The sequence below is a fragment of the Paralichthys olivaceus genome, chromosome 3 (assembly GCF_024713975.1).
Source record: "Paralichthys olivaceus isolate ysfri-2021 chromosome 3, ASM2471397v2, whole genome shotgun sequence".
Classification (NCBI taxonomy): Eukaryota; Metazoa; Chordata; class Actinopteri; order Pleuronectiformes; family Paralichthyidae; genus Paralichthys; species Paralichthys olivaceus.
This window is the reverse complement of record NC_091095.1, coordinates 7,202,733-7,222,384: the sequence shown is the minus strand read 5'-3', so window position 1 is coordinate 7,222,384 and position 19,652 is coordinate 7,202,733. Positions and strand designations below refer to the sequence as shown.

The 19,652-nt window shown below is 41.3% G+C and overlaps 2 protein-coding genes across 4 annotated transcripts in view; one reads left to right on the top strand and one right to left on the bottom strand.

Moving 5' to 3' along the window:
- ano8b (anoctamin 8b) overlaps positions 1-3,081 on the bottom strand; it is a 36,055-nt gene extending 32,974 nt beyond the window's left edge. For both annotated transcript variants that reach the window (XM_069521733.1, XM_020098584.2), the window contains exon 1: positions 2,694-3,081. In XM_069521733.1, the coding sequence (XP_069377834.1) occupies positions 2,694-2,871 (178 nt within the window). In that variant the 5' untranslated portion in view covers positions 2,872-3,081. The remainder of the gene's footprint in view (positions 1-2,693) is intronic.
- Positions 3,082-6,119: 3,038 nt separating this feature from the next.
- gtpbp3 (GTP binding protein 3, mitochondrial) lies at positions 6,120-18,483 on the top strand. 2 transcript variants are annotated; one of them, XM_020098272.2, is made up of 11 exons: positions 6,120-6,458; positions 7,156-7,424; positions 7,734-7,820; positions 8,568-8,650; positions 9,173-9,292; positions 12,847-12,919; positions 13,877-14,020; positions 15,062-15,227; positions 16,606-16,736; positions 16,960-17,134; positions 17,538-18,483. In XM_020098272.2, exons 1-11 carry the CDS (start codon positions 6,400-6,402, stop codon positions 17,767-17,769), a joined length of 1,539 nt encoding a protein of 512 aa, XP_019953831.2. In that variant the 5' UTR covers positions 6,120-6,399; the 3' UTR covers positions 17,770-18,483. The 2 variants fall into 2 exon arrangements, with proteins under 2 accessions (XP_019953831.2, XP_019953830.2); XM_020098271.2 differs by having other exon boundaries at positions 6,152-6,458; positions 7,153-7,424.
- Positions 18,484-19,652: the final 1,169 nt, after the last annotated feature.

Here is a 19,652-nt window from a genome sequence, read left to right as displayed (position 1 = left end):
CATGAGGAAGTATTGCAGGGGAAGTTGAAATCAGATCAGATTTACAGGAACATACACAGAGACACAAAATGTCAGGCTAAAATGTCAGGATATCATGGATTTCTCAAAGTCAGAATCATTCTCGACTTATATCCTATAACAAATGTCCTCAATCCTAAACCTCTGTGCTGTGATAGGGCAAACACAAATTACATGACCTGATTTCCCGAACACAGAATCGTATCAACACTGGCCTCGGAGGGAACGCAAACTAATTGGTGAGAGTTTTACATTTCTTTCTCTGATGATGGGCGCTTAATTAATCTTTGAAACGCCGGCTTTGTGAGTTGCTGGAGCTATGAAGGAAGAAGGCTGAGAGGATCAGAGTCACTCCAGTCTACTGTTGAGGGATTAGGAAAATATGGTGGAGGCCCGGAGACAATCGAGCACCCAAGCCTCTCGTGAGGAAAATCCTTAAAGGCTGTAACCAAAACCTCAGCCGCATGGAAAAATCACCCTGACTTGCTGCTGTGCTGTAGCTGACTGACACTGACACATGTGAGGGTGGTTATGTGATATCATGGTAATCCCACCGACAGCCCCAATCCCGATTCTTCTCACTCATAACCCATGCAAGGAAATAATAAAGACAAGAGGGAGCAAGAAGTTCCATGAAGGCAAAACAGTCACCTCTTAATCCCATTGCATTCGGTGAGTTGAAGCTTTTATAAAATTACAATAAGGTCGACAGTCATATTATTGTTTTCCATGTAAACTTAGTCACCATCAGACATAAAATACTTCAACAAACAAAAAATGAATGATCACAGTTGCAACTAGAATGGCACTCACTCCACCAAGGCCCATGAGTCACCTTAAATTGAATCAGGCTGCACCAAATTTCACACACTCACAAATATCAGGCCCCTAAATATTTCCTCAAGGTCCCTGAATTGTTCACTGGGAAAATGGTGATGATGTTAAAAGGGCTTTTGTCACTATGTTAAAGGAAGCGATAAAAAAACCGGGCTCCACCTCGTTGTGCAGATCTGCACTCAACATTTCATCGATTCTTCCCAAACTAAAAACAAATCATTACAGCAACTTTCATGGAAATACTTTCAGTACTGACATACTGAAGATATAGGTATACTATCCACCCATGTGCTTTTCGTACATGCTCGTCATCATGTACTGTGGGTACATATTTACTTTTTACTTAAAGTGTGAATTCATTTCCAGAATATTTTTCAAAACAGCCTCTCCTCAGAAGAAGAATTAAGACCACAGACAAAACCTGAATTTCCTGTCCTGATACCCAAAAAATACTTAGAGTAGTATACTGATACCCTACTTAATTAAATTTGCAAACTTCTCACTTCGGGATCTGATCTCTCTGGTCAAACAATAAGGAAACAAGGTTATGTACCTGACCAGGTATTTTTGTAGTCAACAGTTTTCATCATACAGATACATTTCAGTCAACAAGAAAGTAGTGACGTCAGATAATTGGATTTTGATATTTTGGACAACTATAACCCACAGACTGCTACTGTTAGTCTTAAGTCCATACATAGATGTTTGTTGTCTTCTTCCAGAGTTGCAGATTTAGACTCCCAATCACTCTCTTTGTCCCATGAGGCCTAACCTTCACTTGGCTGAACGTCCCACCCAGTCAAGGCCCCGAGCTGAGTGCCACCCTCTCTACAGGGTGACATCAGGCTGCTCTTCCAGTCAGCAGCAGACTGCTCAGGTTACCTCGGCCAAGTGTGGAAAAGGAGCGCTCGGCCGCTGACAGCCCACTGCATCACTCTGCTGCAGAGCTCACAGGGAGCACACAGGGACCGTCTGTGCAGTGTGCACCCCACACACAGGAAAACAATCCAGGCAGCTGAGGCGCTCTACCCGGGCTAATATTGTAGTCTGGTCCAAAAATAGCCTCACGCAATTCTTCCAACAAATGATATGGTCGGTGTTGAATCCACTATCGGTGTCATGGATAGTAAACAGAGACGTTTGCTCTGCGTACTAAAGGTATCGTTTTAGTTATTCCACAGTTAAATGTGACCACACAGCACATACGCACACAGGAGCAAATCATGAGTACAAGAGAGGCCTTTATGCTTTGACCCCATCAAAACGACTTAACATGCACCTGCCCTGTCTCCAAGAGCATGACCACTACTGCTGAGGCAATGAAGCGGAGGCAGACATCAGCCTGTGTCAGTCACTAGTTTAGAAACCCCTGGATGACATCATGAAGTTGTTACACATCTGGTTACCAGGGGGGAGGCTGGCAGATCTCACACAGGGACCCCGTTAATAAAAAACTAACAGCCAATCACAGCAGCCTGTATAAGGATGCTGGGGGGGGGGGAACTATAGCAGCGATGATCACAACTGCCAATGGGATGACAGAGGGTGATGTGCGGTAACAGAGAGTAAGGTCAAACCCAGACACCGGGACGAGCCCGAATCAAAGCGTTTTGTAATGGAACAAAAAATCGTGTGTTATTTTGTGAAGCATCAGTTCAGTGAACACACAACACAAAGTACTTGTGGTTATTTACAGGCCTGTAGTTGGATCTGTGGGTAATTCTCAGACGCCCTCGTGCAAACAAAAGAACGGTGCTGTGTGATGCACGCGCCACGTTCACCTGTCGTCTGTCCCTAAAAACACCGCATCGTCCAAAGAAGAGGCGACCTCCACTCACCCAGTACACCGGAGGAGGCTGGTGCTGCGGCGGCGGCGGCGCCCGGCTCCGGCCTCTCCGCGTCTCCCTGCTGCGCTCGGTGTCGGTGCCGGCTGCTCCCGGGGCCGTCGCCGGCGACGGTGGCCGCGCCGCTGGCAGCTGCTGCCGCCGCCGCCGCCGCGGTCCCCGTGTCGGGCATGCTCTCTATCAGCGAGCAGGGGCGACGCACGACGGAGATGTGCTTCGGGAAATCGTGTCCCAATTGTGCATCTCAGGAGAAGGGCAGCGCATGGAGGGGGTCAGTGTGCGGAGCTCCGAGCGAGGGGTTAAATGAGAGCGGTGTTGAGGCGGAGGTCGTCGGTGGTGACGGTGCAGCCGCGGATCATCCTGACCGGGCTGAGGAGCAGGATGAGAGAGAGAGAGGGAGGGAGGGAGGGAGGGAGAGAGAGAGAGAGGAGGGAGAGAGAGAGGAGGGACAAAGAGAGGGAGGGAGGGGGTCTGACACACACACACACACACTTTTCTTTGTACAATACTTCTATTTGAATGAGGGCACTTATTTGCATAATATATTCCCACTATCCTAACCATCACAAATAACTGCCTAAAACCTAGCATAAACCTAAACCTAGCATAAACCTAAACCTAACATAAACTTAACCCTAACATAAACTTAAACCTAACATAAACCTAAACCTAGCATAAACCTAACCCTAACATAAACCTAAACCTAACCCTAACCCTAACATAAACCTAACCCTAGCATAAACCTAAACCTAGCATAAACCTAAACCTAACATAAACTTAACCCTAACATAAACCTAAAACTAGCATAAACCTAACCCTAACATAAACCTAACCCTAACCCTAACCCTAACATAAACCTAAACCTAGCATAAACCTAAACCTAGCATAAACCTAAACCTAACATAAACTTAACCCTAACATAAACCTAAACCTAACATAAACCTAACCCTAACCCTAACATAAACCTAACCCTAACATAAACCTAACTCTAACATAAACCTTAACCTAACATAAACTTAACCCTAACATAAACCTAACCCTAACATAAACCTAAACCTAACATAAACCTAACCCTAACATAAACCTAACCCTAACATAAACCTAAACCTAACATAAACCTAACCCTAACCCTAACATAAACCTAATCCTACTATAAACCCTAACCCTTCTAAAAGATGAGAAGTGGCCACATCAAAAAACAAAACCCCACCGCCATGTTTGTAGTTTTATTACAGCTTGATTATGTCTGTAATGTTGAGGTAGAACTACAACACATGGCGACATATATATATGAAATAAAGTCAAATGTGTGGTTTACACACTGATAACTTTAACCTTCTTAATTGGAAACATGCCCAACCATGCACTAACAACATCTTGTTCTCACATATAGATTTACAGTTTGCTCTTCCCAGTAATTCAAAAAGCAGTAATCACTTCATCCTGCATGTGCTCAAAGATTAAATAGACTATGACTTATCTATTAATGTAAAAAATGTGTTTCATACCACAATATCTTCAGTTACACTGAGGTCCAGGAACAAAACATGTCTCCTCTCGGTGCACCGGACACAAGACACACTCAGAATGCAGCAGCTGTATAATAAGAGTTTATTGTATAAAATATGTTTTCATTTCATTATTTTATCATTATAGGCCTACTATACTAGACTATATTATACTACGCTATGCTATACTATGCTATGCTATGCTATGTTATGCTATACTTTGACTCAAAAAGAGACAACAATTCATTTATCATTTATCCACATCAACTCACTGTGCACACGACTTCCTGTACTTAAAAGGTCAAACTGTGTTGTCGTGTCCAATCATAGTTGTCATATGTCTTTCAGAATGGGCAAACAATGGTCGACTAATGTCAAAGTACGAATACACCTTATACAAACTCACATCCTTCAAAATAAACATGGATGGTGTCAACTAAGTCAGATGATCCTCTACTAATATATGCATCCCTGTCATAGATGACCACAGTGTGTGTGTGTGTGTGTGTGTGAGGAGTGTGGGGGTAATTTGCTCCTAACAAAGAGAATTTGTCATTGTATTCAGATCAATTGCCTGATTAACCGTCTTTTTGTATTGATGGTGCTCAACAGCTGTGAGGTGGCAGCTGTCGCGCATTGTGCACACACACTGAACTTCGTCTATAAATTATTGAGATCCCAGGTTAAAGATTGCTCCCCGGGCCTCAGGCCATGCCTCTTCAGAGTGCACACAGTCTATCACGTTGGCTGCTGGCCCTCCTGGATGCTGTGTTTCACTTTGCAGTCACACTGACAGGCTGGCAGCCCTCCCCCCATGGCTCAGGGACTCAGAAGCATCTCATATGCGAGCAGAAATTGTGCTTATTCACCACCCTCTGGGCTGACAGCTGCAAGAAGCTGCAGTGGAGTACACATGGCTTATATTCTGTGATTTGAATGATGTGCAGTTCATGAAAAACTACAGACTATACTGTACAAAAAACAAAAACACAATCCAAGCGATGAATAATAAAACAATTAGTGGGGCCTTCTCTTTTTTTAGATTGATGTTATGGCAGAAAAATGAAACTTGATATATTGAAACGAACAGAACACTCAGTGGCAGGTTAATGAACAATGTAAAAACCAATGTAGTCAAACAACGGCATAGTTTGAATTATGGTTTTAATTTCCATTTTTTGTGTTACTAATAATTTTAGACTGTCCTTTGTGATATTGATGTCTCATAGTATTATACTGAGAAATGCTTCTAATGTTTAGTCTACCCTCTTTGCTATATGATAACATCAGAAACACCCCTGAATGTTTTTTTATTTGTTTTATTTTGTTCAAATACCGATTTACATGTAGACAAAATATTATATATTTGAAGAAGCAGATTGTTTTGCTTGGTATTCCCCAAATATATATATATATATAATATAATATATATTTTAAATTGATAATAACAGGAACAGATCGACTTTATGTTGTACTTTATGATCTACTATGTCATTTTAATTTGCAACCTAATGTATCCATTAATCAGCAATTATACTTTATTACTTACTTAATGTTTAATGACTGACTTGGTAGTAAATTAACAATATCAATAAATAGTAGAAACTGGAAAATAGTAATAATGAAATCAGAAACTTAGAGTTAATTATTATAAAAAATAATCAAATAAAGAAGTTGAAAATAGAAACTAAATTAAAGTTAACATTGATCTTTGTCCAAACGAATCTTTATTCGTTATTTTTAATGAAGTTCAATGTTATTTATTTTATTTATATTCAGTCGTGCAGCAGAATCATATAGGAACGTAGAAACAAAGCGTCAGTAGCAACACGGACGAAATTCAACTGCGTACAGTAAGGCGGGTCTTAGATAAGATTGACGGGTTGTTGACGAATAGAAATCTAAATACCGTCTCTGTTGTTGTTGCGCTGGCCAATCACAGTCAGCGGGGGGAGGGACGGACTCGCGAAGTGAACGATGGAGACGGAACCAGTTGTTTGAGAAGCATGAGTCTGTAAATGAAGACTTCTCACAGGATTAAACACATGTAGAGGGATTTATCAGTTTCCGTTCAGCTGCCGGGTTTGTGCAGACTGAGCTTCACAGAGGAAACTGTTCACCATGTTGGTTTTCCTGCTTCAGTCTCTAGAATCCGCCTCAGGTCGAAGGTCTGGTCTCACAGTCGTTCAGTCATGTTTCCAAGTGTCGGTCGTGGGATGTGGAGAGCTGCCGTCCACACACTCAGAACCAGGTCTGTGCCCTGAAGGTCAACTTCTGCTCACAAGCCTCGATTCATGTTGTCCTTGTGCTCGACACTAGATCTTTACAGTTCAAGTGAATGAAAACCTGTAAATGTGAGTCAAAACATCATCAGACAAAAATATAATCGATGACATTCTAGAGCTGGACGACACAGACACAATCACATAAAGATCAAACGTCAATTACTGTCACAGCAAATGTCCCTTCTCTTATTTCTCCTGAGTTGACAGACTGATTCTTCCTCCTGAGTGAAGGTCGTGGTTTGAAACTCTTCTTTATTGGTTCATCTTGGCTCATTTAACTTGCACAATGCATATTCAATACATTAGATATAGATTGAACTTTTGTTATCTTGCTATTGATGGAAATTATACTGTGATAATTATTGATGATGTTTTTCTGTCATGTCCTAATCACAACAATACATCACAACATTAACAGATATGAAGTGTAAGAAGAAACATTTCCCTGCAACCTTGAATCAATTAGCAAAGAGAAAAGCTTTTTAATCTTTACCTTTAATGAGACTTCATTGATTTGAAACTTATTATCTTGTGCCTTTTATTTCTTATTTTCATACGATGTTTTGGAAGCTTATATAAGAACAAACGTTGACTTACGTTATTATTTAAACACGAGATCAGAGGTTACAGTGCGTCTTCTTATTATTTCCTCTTCTCCAGCAGAAGAGCTCCAGCGTTCAGGCTCCTGAACACCCACGACAGCACCCCAGCTGCCCTGGCTGATGCTGAGACTATCTTTGCACTGTCGTCAGGTCATGGCAGGTGTGGGGTCGCTGTGGTGCGAGTGAGCGGTCCGTCCTCAGCTACAGCACTGCGGTGTATGGCTGGGCTCACACACTGCCTACCTCCTCCTCGCACCGCCCTGCTGCGCAGCATCACAGACCCCCACGGCAAAGAAGTGTTGGACCGAGGACTCGTCATCTGGTTCCCAGGTCTGTTCCCTTGGACCACACACACACACACACACACACACACACACACACAGGATTATAAAATGAGTCTTATATTAGATGTTAGTTGTCTTTCCTGTCCTACTGTATATTAGAAAACGTCCCTAATCTACAAGCTAGAACTGATTTATTTTATCTAATCATATCATTTAACCTTGTGAATATCTGAAGCTTTATCAGTGTCACCCACTTGTAGTTTAATTGAGGTATTTCTAAACATCTAAACTCCCTTTAGCTGCTGTATTTGAAAGACTAAATAATATTGTGTCTCTTGTGTTCTTGTGACTCCAGCTCCTCATAGTTTCACAGGAGAGGACAGTGTTGAGTTCCACATCCACGGTGGTTCTGCTGTCATCACCGCTGTCTTACAGGGTCTAGGTAACATCCAGATGTCTTAATGAGTCTGATATAATCCAGTGTAATACAAACAAACAGTCTCCAATGATGCATCATTACTTTGCAAGGCATTGATGGTATATTTGTCTCTATAGCCCCAACCTCTAAACCTGCAGAAAACGTCTAAATACAGATTCTAGTGGAATCCTGTCACCGTCGATCACTGTGACTTCAAAGAGGAGTCTGACACTTGCATTCCTGTTTCTATGAAGCTTATAAGATTTGTCTTTGCAAGTGTAGCGCTCCTCCTGTGATTGACAAGTCATAGCTTTACTGCAGTTCTCCCACAGACCTTCTAGATGGCAGTGTTGTACAATGAGAGAAGTTAACCATCAGTCAATATCAGGTTCTCACTGTTCAGGTGATGTCACAAGTTGTGAATAATTCTTATTTTGTTAAACTAAAATGTTTTGACAGTGTTGGAGAGGTTATAACCAGCCAGCAGAATGTTGAATAGTATATTTTTCCGTTGTTAACAGATCATGACCTCCATTTGCCAAATGGTTTTATGCTCACCATTGTCTCCCCCTGATGAGACCTGTAAAAACGTTTGAGAAAACACTGAAAATGTAACCTTTTAACCTGCGCTGTCGGTAACCCTGATTGACACCCTGTGTTTCATCCTCCTCTGTTTGTGTGTGTGTGTGCGCACAAGCCCACTTTGTGTGCAAGATGCATGGTCTCCTCGTACCTCATACATTTTTTGTATGCTGTGTTTGTGTTTCTCAGGAAGCGTGCCTGGCATGAGGCCTGCTGAAGCTGGGGAGTTCACGCGGAGGGCCTTTCAAGCTGGGAAACTGGGTTTAACAGAGGTCGGTCAAGATGAACACTTAAAAACACTGAGCTTTTCTGAGGACATTTTAAAGCAGCCAAGTGTAAAGCTCTAAGTGTTAATAAGCGGCTGTTGATATTCTATGTTTAATGTTTAGCACTATTATGATTTAGATTTCTCTATATATTCTATTTAAATTGAATATATTACCTCTATTTTTTTATATTGCCTTGTGTTTATACAGTAGGTTTACTTATTCAGTACTTTTGTTGGTGTTTCTTTTTTTATTATGACAATTGAATAAAATTAGTTGCAAATAAATTATCAAAATGCTTCTTAAAATTCCATCAAGGAAGGAAGACTTGGGTAGAGGAAAACTGTTTCCTGGGTAAAACAAAAAGAACATACAACTTTATAAAACCATGCAGTCAGTTGTTTTGATAACCCAGAACATGATTTTTGAGTCATTTTGTTATTCAAAATATTTGCATATACTAGATATTGCAGCATAATAATGTATAACAGGTACTTCTGTCGTTAACTTGTATAATGCTGCTTGAAGGTGGAGGGACTCGGGGATCTGATCCACGCTGAGACGGAGGCCCAGAGGAGACAGGCTCTCAGGCAGATGTCAGGAGATCTGGGACGCCTCTACCAAGACTGGAGCCACAGACTGAAACGGGTAGGTCGACCGTTTGTACCCGAAAGACTGGTGACAGAGACAGAGGTTTCTATACATGCTGGACAATTAGACATGCAGACAGATGCTTTCATTTGGATTACTGATGAAAATCTACCTGACGCAGACGCTCATCATGTTCACAGATTAGGTCATCTCTTGGTTTCATTCACATTACACAGCAAATGTAAATGTATAGTTGTGAACCATTAAAAGTGACCTATACAAACAGTGGATGGAAGAAACAGCCGACTGGCTAATTGGCTCACTGTGTTTTTCCTTCTTCATACGTCATATGCCACAGGAAATATCCACAGGAAATATCAGATATGTCAACAAAATATTCAACATACGTCTTGTTATTTGTAGAGATTTTACTTATGATATCTTTCAGTCATTTCATATTTACTCTAGAAACCTGTGTATTTAATGGTTCTTCAGTATGTTTGAAGATCACATGTCTCTGTTTCTCTCTGACCTGTGATCACACTTGATGTGTTCTGGTCTGTAACGTGACTCAGACTCTGCCAGATGTTGTCTTTGAACTGACAGATTTACAAGTTGTCTTTTAAAAAAAAAACCTAAAATGTGTCCAATCCTGCGTTAGCTTCTCAGCAGCAACGAGCCAAAATCCTGGAGCTCTCCCTGGAGAGACATGTTCGTGTCTGGTACCATGACTGTAGGTCAGGCCTCAGTATTTTCACACCCAAACAATGCTTTCTGGGTTTTTTTGTAACTCTGCAGCTGCTCTTGCTCCACACTGTTGATGGATTCATTTACTGGACTCTGAGGCTTCCTGTTTTCATGTGACTAACACGTGAAGCGCGTCTGTTTTCTGTTCAATACTGAGAATCAAAATACTGATGTGTTTGCACATGTAGATATTTATCTTACATCCCTTTCTGCCCTGGAAAAATAACAGTAAACAAATAAAACAAAAGCAAAAGTCAAAGAAAAGAAAGAAAAGAAAAAACTTTTACTCTACAAAAGGAAACCCAGTCTGGAGTTAAGAGGACACAGGTGACATACTGATAGGACGTATTAATTACTTGATGATATTTTATAAATTATATATTTCATATCAAATACATCAGTCTATTCAATTGAAAGAAAGTTATTTTTTATATTTATTATTAAATGGAATACTATTACTACTGCTGCCATTATTACTAAGTACAGTGGTTTGAATAGTAAAATATAAGTGATTATATAAGTGTAAACATTTTATATAACTTTCAGAAAAGTTTTTCCAGTAAACCTGTTTTCATTTATATTGAAATGTACGTCCCTGAAGATAGAGTTTGATTCCTTCCATGACTGAAGGAGCAAATTAACTTCATCCATGAACGTTATCATGTGATGATGTCAGATGGCAGAGACGTCTGCTCAGCACTGTGACTCTGTTTAGAAACATTGTCGTGAGTACAAACAAGTGTTCGGTGTAACTCTTTACTGTCTTGGCATCTGAGCCGCTGATCGACCCGTCGAGGGGTTAATTTGGACTTTCCTGAGGAAAGCCACCAGTAAGAATCCAGTGTCTCAGCTCTATTTTTGACTTTCAAAGAACAAGAGGTTTTAAAAAAGCATCGCCTGCAATGTACCATGCTGCTGTTCCACCTTCCCTCAAGTGACTATTAAATGTTTTTTCCACCTCTGGGCATCTGGCTTTGCATTGTTTTGGATGAATCAAAGATGAATGAAAAGCCTCAGAGGGGTGATGTACTCTGCGTGCCCCGTACAAACTCTAATCAGGCAAACCTAACGTTTGAATTAATGTAATATCATAATGAGGTCATCATGATGTCATTAAGAAGTGGGATGTCATTATCCTTCCATATCATGAGGAGTTATTCTTGTATCTATAGAAACTTTAGGTCTATAGTCCCACAGGAGGCAGAGATGCTTTGAAAAATGCATTTTGGTCCTAGAATGTCACTCAGTAGAGCTCATAGCTCCTCCAAAGCCCAACAGTCCCTTTATGAAAACACATTTAAACTCACTTGATCCAGATTTTTAATTTGGATCAGCACCAAATTGCACAAACTGAGTATCAATCCCCTAAATATGCTCATCATCAAGATCCATGAATTATTCTCACACACTGTCACACACTCAAACACTCTCTCTCTCACACACCCACACACATAGACAGGCAGTAAATCATCATATTGATGTGTTCTGTGCAGCAGTATTGTTTTCCTTATCTACACAGTATCCTGTATATACTGTACATATGAATAGGGAGAGTCTGGTCAGTGTTGACGTCAATATGTTTAGTGGAGGTGGAAGTGTAAAATTTCAAACAGGCGTTTGTGACTGTACTGTTGTTGAAAGCTTCATAATGTCTGGTCATTGTAATGATCAGACTCAGATGCATGGTTGTCTTGCACCAATTGATACTTGAGTCAAAGCCCTGTCTGTATTTTGTTGTTCTGAACTTTCTGCATATAAACTGTTTGGGTTAGATAACTTACATCACATTTCTTTAATAAGACTTCCAGCTACGCTACAGGCTGCTCTTTACCCTGATATGATGACTTCAGTGACATTAGGTGTTTCTTGTTTACAACTCCTGAAAGAGGGTGAGGGTTCCTTTTACTTTATAGAGTCACTTCAGAGCAGCAGGTCACTGACCACACATGAGCTCTTAGACTTAGTGGATTCGAGCCAAACCTCCCCAACTATGAGACTGTTTGGAAAATAAAGACGAGGGACCTTGCAACACTTTGGCTCCGGATCAGAAAAGGTGGTCCAGGTCTTCTCCCCTGAGAAACTCTGTTGAGCTGCTTGTCAGCAGCCTTCTTAAGAAAGTTCCAAGAAGCAATCTGAACCAGGCCTTTATTTTGTTTTCAGATTTCTGGAAATGCATAGGAAGTATACCATCTGTATAATGCTGTGGGTCAAACCCTCATCTGACACCCAAACAATGCAGCTTTTTTGGGCTTCCCACTTCTGTGAAAGGATTAAAGAATGGGAATCTGACGCTTCCTGTTTTTGTGCTGCTATACCACTATTGTGTTTCTGTCCAGCAATGTCACTCAAGATACTGAGCGGTGCCATGGTTAATACACTGATGATCTATAGATAGATATCATAAAGATATTATCTATATAGATTCACACAAATCTCAGGAAGTGATGTAAAGTAACAGACAGATAATTGAATTGCAATGATTTGAGTTGAGTCCTGGAAAAAGACCAGAGGAAGTCTTTTATATGTTATTATCTAATGTCAAAATGCAGCGTGTACCTACACTGAATAAATGTGATGGTGAACACTTACAAATAAAAATATGAGAGCCAAAAGTATTAGTCTGTGAGTATGACTGTTTTATCTTAAATTAATTAGTTTATCTGGGTTTAAATAAATAATTAAACCTGCTTAACTATAATAAATCCACTTGAGCTGCTGTGGCAATAGCTACATATATTTTTTACATTAGTTTTCTGTTCACTGCCAGCACACAAATAAACTTAGAAATAGAAGAAATATATATGACATAGATGACATATTTCTTTTTCTTCTCATGTCTCGTCTCTGTTTTGCTTGTGTCACAGTGTCTGGCTCATGTCGAGGCCTTCATCGACTTCAGCGAGGATGAACTCATTGAGGACGGGGTCTTAAACCAAGGTATGTGTGCACGTTGTCCTGTGTGCTGGGGAAAAATAACAGGACTGTCGTCTCTGGGGCTTTGGAGGGAGGCATGCGGGTGTGATGGCTCTGTTTCTCTCTAAAGAGAGACGAGCCTGGCTGTCTTCCTGTTTGGATCTTGATGTGCCATCGTGTGAGTTTGCTGCACAGTGGGGAGAAGCTATAGACATCAAACTGCTCAAAGGGCAATTTCCTTTAGGATGTGTGGATGGAAGAGCAGGGGGACAGTAAAAGCATTCGTCTTACCTTCAAAGGGAAGCTGCCATGCCAATCACAGGAACAACGCTGCCAGCAGCATCGTCTGCAGCCCAACGGTTGTCTGTATGGCCAGGTTTACCATGCTTGCAGCGTGTGTGTGTCTATACGTGTAGATGTGCATGTGCATAAGAGGGATGTCCCCCCTGAGACTGTCGCCTACTGTCTGGCACTGGCACAGCTCTTCAGAGAGCCTCACAAGCTGTGAAGTTGTGACACAATAAACCCTGGGAACTAGTGTTTGTTGTGGTGGCACGAAATGTTGGCTCATGCCTCCGAGCAAATACTAATAAGACTGTGGTACATAAATAGAAAATCTGGCATAAATACTTTCCATTTCCACCTTCAAAGATACAGCGTTTCAAATGGTTTCTGTCACATCTGAAGTTTTATCTCAAGTCTATATCTTTAAGAAGTAAAATTCATTCTCTTTAAGAAAAATGACTTATTGTTGACGCGGTGCATTGTCAAACACACTTTTTCCGCTTCAGTCAGAGGGGAAAGAGACGCGTCCATGACCCATTTATCGTCTAGACGAAGGGTGTCAGACGCAGGACGAGAGGCTTTTTTCCTTCAAAGGACAGAAATTCCTTTTCCAAGGCCACAAACGTCAAGTTGAACGTGAAACTGTCGTCATGTCCTGTTCCCTCCTCTGTCTCCAACTCCACTCGCCCCTCGCAGTGGACAGATCGGTGAGCCATTTACAAGCAGAGATGGAGCGACACTTAAAGGACGAGAGGAAGGGCGAGCGGCTTCGCAGTGGAGTTCAGGTGGTCATCGCTGGAGCTACTAACGCGGGGAAAAGTAGCCTCCTTAACACACTCTGTAAGAGAACAAAGGAAACCAGTGAATATACACACACACACACACACACACACACACACACACACACACACACACACACACACACACACACACACAGTTATCATGTGTGACTTTTGAATAATAATCTGTGTTGAAGCAGACAATAGAGGCCAAACGATACAGAATCACTGTCGTCGTTGGTGTCGTCATAATGAAACCCCTGTTGTTTATGGTGTGAGGTTATGTTTGTCTATGATATTGTATCCTGAAATCATAAGGAAGCACATTATATAAACTATCCAGAGTGGAGGCTTGGCCGGGGCTCCTCACAGCTTCCTATCAGAATAATAGGGTTATTTATCAAATTCAAGATAAAATGCTGTTATCTTTTCCTGTGCTGATTATTCTTCACTGTGTCCAGAAGGCACAGACAAGTAATAATGAGCTGTCAGCGTTAGTGGATGTGGGATTCATTGGAGTCTTGGACCCGTGAGTTCCTGAATAAAGAAAAACGGAAAGGATGACGAGAAAATATCCCCTGTTGTGTTTGGATAGCACAGAACCTCAGCATAAAAAAAGTAGTAGAAGAGTTAATGTTCTGTTATCACAGAAAAAAGATCCTTTCTTCTTCATTAATGATCAGTTTAATGCAACAAAATCAAGAAAACAATTGGTTTTAAACAATTGACTAATGTCTTCATTAGAGAGCGCCACTATTGTCCGGAGGCGTTTTAATACAGGGAAGACAATGCAAGCCCATGAATGGCTGATCCACAGAAATGCAATGACCTTAACTTTCCTCTGAAATACTCACAAGAGCATAAAAAGCGTAAAATGGAAATAGTCTCATTATTTACTCCTGTTAAAGGAAATGACCTTTGTTTTTTCACCATGAATTTGTAAATATTTGAACTGTTTATGGAAACTTTCATATCTCCAGTAAATTGACCTCAGGGCTGACAACTACAGATTTGGTGAGAAGAAACTTTGAAAGATTTGAGTCCAATCCAAAAAAGAAAACCAGATAATCACTAGCCTCATCCTTCATCTTTTTTAATCCAGGCCAGAGACCTGCTGCCATTGTGTCCCCCATTGCTGGGACCACCAGGGACATAGTGGAGACGGCTCTGGACATCGGTGGCTTCCCCGTCCTCTTGAGTGACACGGCAGGCCTCAGAGACAGCTCGGACCTGGTGGAGAGAGAGGGCGTCCGCAGAGCTCGGGAGAGGTAGGGAGCAGAAGCAAATGGAAAATTTTAATCGGTTACATAACTTTCTTTCAGGATTTTGATGAAGTCGACCAACAATCCTGAGAAATCACAGCTAATATTTAGAATGTTTGACTCCAGGATGCAGCGTAACGTCACAGGACAATAGAAATGTGTAGAGAACTGCTCTGCTGTTTGAATGTGTATAATATAACAGAACAAATTAGGCTGGGGAACAGTGGAATATGTCACTGGGAACAAAGAAAGGAAGAACTTAGTCAATTGTTTTCCCTTGTACATCATGCTATATTTTTGTAATGTCTGTGTAACCTCCAGAGTTTATTTTATGCTGAGCCACAGTTATAAATACACGGGACAAACACTCTCAGGAGGTTGCGTAAGGAAGAGCCACCTTCCTCGTTGTGGAGTTTTTCCAGTGTTGAGAGGTTCTTCATGTGCGATGCAGAGAGAGGACATATATGGCCATTTAGCAGCAGCTGCTTCCACTGTTTACATCAAGGAAGAATAGCCGAGCTCGTGGCACTCGTCATCACGGCTTTATCATACACAGACAGTAGAAGCCTGGTACACACTGACTCATACATGTACTCACACTGTAAATATCTGTCCTCTAAACATGTCTGATTTTTTTATTTAAAAATCCTGGATCAGCTCCAGAGGATGTAGTTTCATTTAATCACATCCTTCCACCAAGTTTCGTGGTAATTCCTCCAGTAGTTTTGCCGTAATCCTGCTAAATAACCAGCTGACAAACAAATGGACAAGAGTGAGGTGGAGGTAAATATTTTCCACAGTTCTGGCCAGTTGAAAAGCATCACACAGCAATTTTCAATGGGAAATAAAACTGTTGAAAATGCTTTTTATTCATTTTAAATATTGTTTGGTGAATCGTAACAGAATCAGATGGAAACTATCAATGAAAAATAAACAGATGAATATCAGATGACTAAAATGTCTTTTTCAGTGCAAATATTCTGTAATTCTTAGGCTGTTTGTTTAAGTTAAGTGTAGGAAGGGTGGGCAGTTTATGTTCTGTGGGGAACTGTTGTGTGCAGGGAGCAGGTCACAGGCTCGTGACCTGGGTCACTACAGGAAGGACATGGTAAGTACAAGCATCCGCTGCTGCTGCTGCTGCGTCACAGTGAGACAGAGCTGCAGAGTATTTGATAAGAATATTAATATTAAACAACAAATCAATTTCAAAAACTTCAAATGAACTTTTAGAAGACAGAAGGAGAATCATACGATATCAAAAACTTAAGATATTTATCTTTGGTTATCTCGTGTCAGTATCAGTTCTCCTGGCTTTATACCAGTACATGATTGAGATTCAGTGTGAGAAGGTGAAAATGTTCTGTGATTACTTCTGTGTTTCCAGGGTGGAGCAGGCAGATCTGACTCTGGTGGTTGTGGACTGTGCTCTCGTCGCCACTGACGCTCAGCAGGCTGCAGCTTTTCTTCAGGGACACCTGAGGAGCGTGCTGCCCGCCCAGGAGCAGACGGACACAGGTATCATACTGTGGCATCTTCATTTATCGAGACTCTCAAAGAGACTTTAAGGCTCTTCACAAGAAAACAGAATAAAATAATAAGTTTAACTTTATATATAAACTCATAAACATCAACAACTGTAACAAATGCTGCAGGAAATAATATATATATGAAATATACAATTTGACTTAAAGTTTTTAGTCATTATCATTTTCCTCAGTTGTGATAGAATTTTCTGCAGACAGGTGTCTCCTGGTGCTGAATAAGACTGACCTGCTGCCTGAAGGTGAGAGACAGAAGCTGGACAAGGAGCTGAGACAGGTCTCTGGACTTCCTCCTGTCTGTCTCATCTCGTGTCACACTGATGAAGGGCTGCAGGACTTCCTCACTCTGCTGCACAGCTCTGTCAAAACTCTGTAAGCACCAATATTCATTCTCTTGTGTCAGGACTAAGAATTCATCAACGGTTCATCGACAATACTTCTCATTTCTTACATTTATATCAAGATTAAAACTACAAATGATAAATGACTGAACGTTCATACGTTTACATCTGGATCACAATATCTGCATCTTCCTCACAGATGTTTGTGCAGTTTTTAAGATTTGGTTTCAGAAAAGTTCAATCCTGCTCTGTGGCACATTCAATTAAAACAAAATTAAAGAAACAGAATGATTCTGTTTCAGATTGATCCTTTTAAAAATCCGATTTTTGTAGAGGGGGTGTGTGTGTCTGGTTTTCAACATTTCCAAACCAAAAACAAAATACTGAGTTTTATTGCTCATCTGTTTCACTTTGTTCTCTAACTTCCTCTCTAGGTGTGGCGATCCCCTGTCTGGTGCCCCCACCCTGACCCAGGCTCGCCACAGGGCCCACCTGCAGCAGTGCTTGGCAGCCCTGGCTCAGTACAAGCTGTACCGCGACACCGACCTCGCTCTGGCAGCCGAAGGCGTCCGGTTGGCTCTCACCAGCCTGGGCCGGATCACTGGACGAGTCGGGGCAGAGGAGATCCTGGACATCATCTTCAAAGATTTCTGCATTGGAAAATAGTCAGATGAGTAGCAGTGAAAACATGGAAAACATGTGATAATAGTCTGCTCGGAGAGGAAAGCTGTGCTCTCCTGCTGTGCCAGCTGGACCAGTAAAGAAAACGAGACAAAAGAGCACAACCTCGGCTTCGTGCCAAACTTCTCGGCTTAGCCAGAGTGAAGAGAATAAAACTTGTTCTTGGCTGAAGAAAATGCTCCCAAGACACAAACATGTTTGTTTTCTGTCGATGCTTTTTAATGGACTGAAATAGTTTCAGCGTGACGACAGGTACCTCAGAGGCCCCATACGCCGGACCAGTGTTTGGCTCGTCTTGAGTCGTAATTTAAAAATAGAATTTCAGACCCTTTGATATGTGAATACATGTATTAGGCTCTAGGGTCACAACACAACAGCCAAGATAATTTAAAGTGAAGCCAGCTACAGACCTCAGCAAGGTCATACACTCGATGATTGGATGTTTACTTGTTCTGTGGGACAATGATGGATTTGTTTGGGGAGCAGGTATCATTTCAGCTGAGTGTGTGTGCGAGTGTTTGTGGGCGTGTGTCTGTGTGTGTGTAGTTGTTGCGATAACTCAAAATCCCTAGAATGATTTTGATGAGAAATTTACTTCACATGTGCTATTTGTTGTATTATGTAAAATTCTACCATTTAAAATTGGTGAAAGTTTTAATAAATAATAAAAGTTCCAGTGGATTCTGGATGTCACAATAATTTTGTGGGTGTTTTTGTAACAAATCGAATGTGTCTTGGGGCCGACTGGCAACTTTAAGATGTTATCTTGTAGTTGTAAGAGTTACTCACCTATTTACTCATCCATCTGACAGGATGCAATATTTGTAAGCAGACAGATCTCAGTCAGTTCTCTCCAAAGATAAAATATATTAGAGGCTACGATTCTCCTTCATTCTCCCCCCACAAAGTGAAACATACCAGACCTGTGTGAGACAGTCAGACAGACCCAGGTCCCCTCTGTGGGAAAGGTTTGCTTCAGGAGGCAATGCTCTCTGTGCCCTTTGTTCTCCTGTCAATCTGGCCTTGATCAAATATTTATGCTTCCCTGTTGACCTCCTCACCCTTCTTCCCCAGTTGGTTTCTTGCCTCCCAGTCTCTGACGACATTCACCGTACTGTACACCAGCCCTGCTGCCCATCACGCTGGCTTTTTGTCTCCTTCGACTCCGTCACCGGACCTTTCCTCTTTCCGCACTGCTCTGTCAGCCGTTTTCTCCTCTTTCATGTTCTCTCTGATTGATCGCGACACGAGGGAAGTTCAAGCTAAAAGTGCTTCTTGCTGTCGTACAAATTAGAGGCAGTAAATTTTGGGGCCTGGTTCGTTTCAAAGGAGGCGTTTGTGTGTAATATCCTGAAGATTGTTCTGTTGACCACAATACAAAACTGTTTTCCCTTTGGTGCATTGTTACTAAAATAATGTTGTTATTTAACCTGATTTATCCTTAATGGCCGTTCAGCTTCATGAACACTGAGGCTGTAACACTCCAGCACCTCAGGTCCAACTAAAACATCTCAACAACTACTGAATGATTTGACAAAAGAAACACAGACATTTACGATCCCTTAAGGATCGATTTGATTAACTCTAGATAAACTAAGATGGCTAACATGATAAACATCATACCTGTTAAACATCAGCATGTTAGCATCGGCAACGTTTTTGGTGATCCCTCCACTTGTTTCAAGAACCAGGTGAAGTTTTGACCCGATCATCTTCACGGCACTGTAAAATGAAATGTCAGCATCACGGTTGCCAGAGGAAAAGCCAGTTAAGTTAACATCTGTCCAAGATTTGTAAATCCACTGATTAATTGTATTTCAGTCTTGATTAAGTAACTGACTGTCACAGCAGAGCTGGAATACACTTAA

Bases quoted from the DNA above. Each gene is read 5' to 3' on its own strand.
- gtpbp3 (XM_020098271.2), top strand. From the start codon at position 6,400: ATGTTTCCAAGTGTCGGTCGTGGGATGTGGAGAGCTGCCGTCCACACA. The intron at 7,425-7,733 runs GTCTGTTCCCTT...TTGTGACTCCAG, and splicing joins ACTCGTCATCTGGTTCCCAG to CTCCTCATAGTTTCACAGGA. The intron at 7,821-8,567 runs GTAACATCCAGA...TGTGTTTCTCAG, and splicing joins CGCTGTCTTACAGGGTCTAG to GAAGCGTGCCTGGCATGAGG.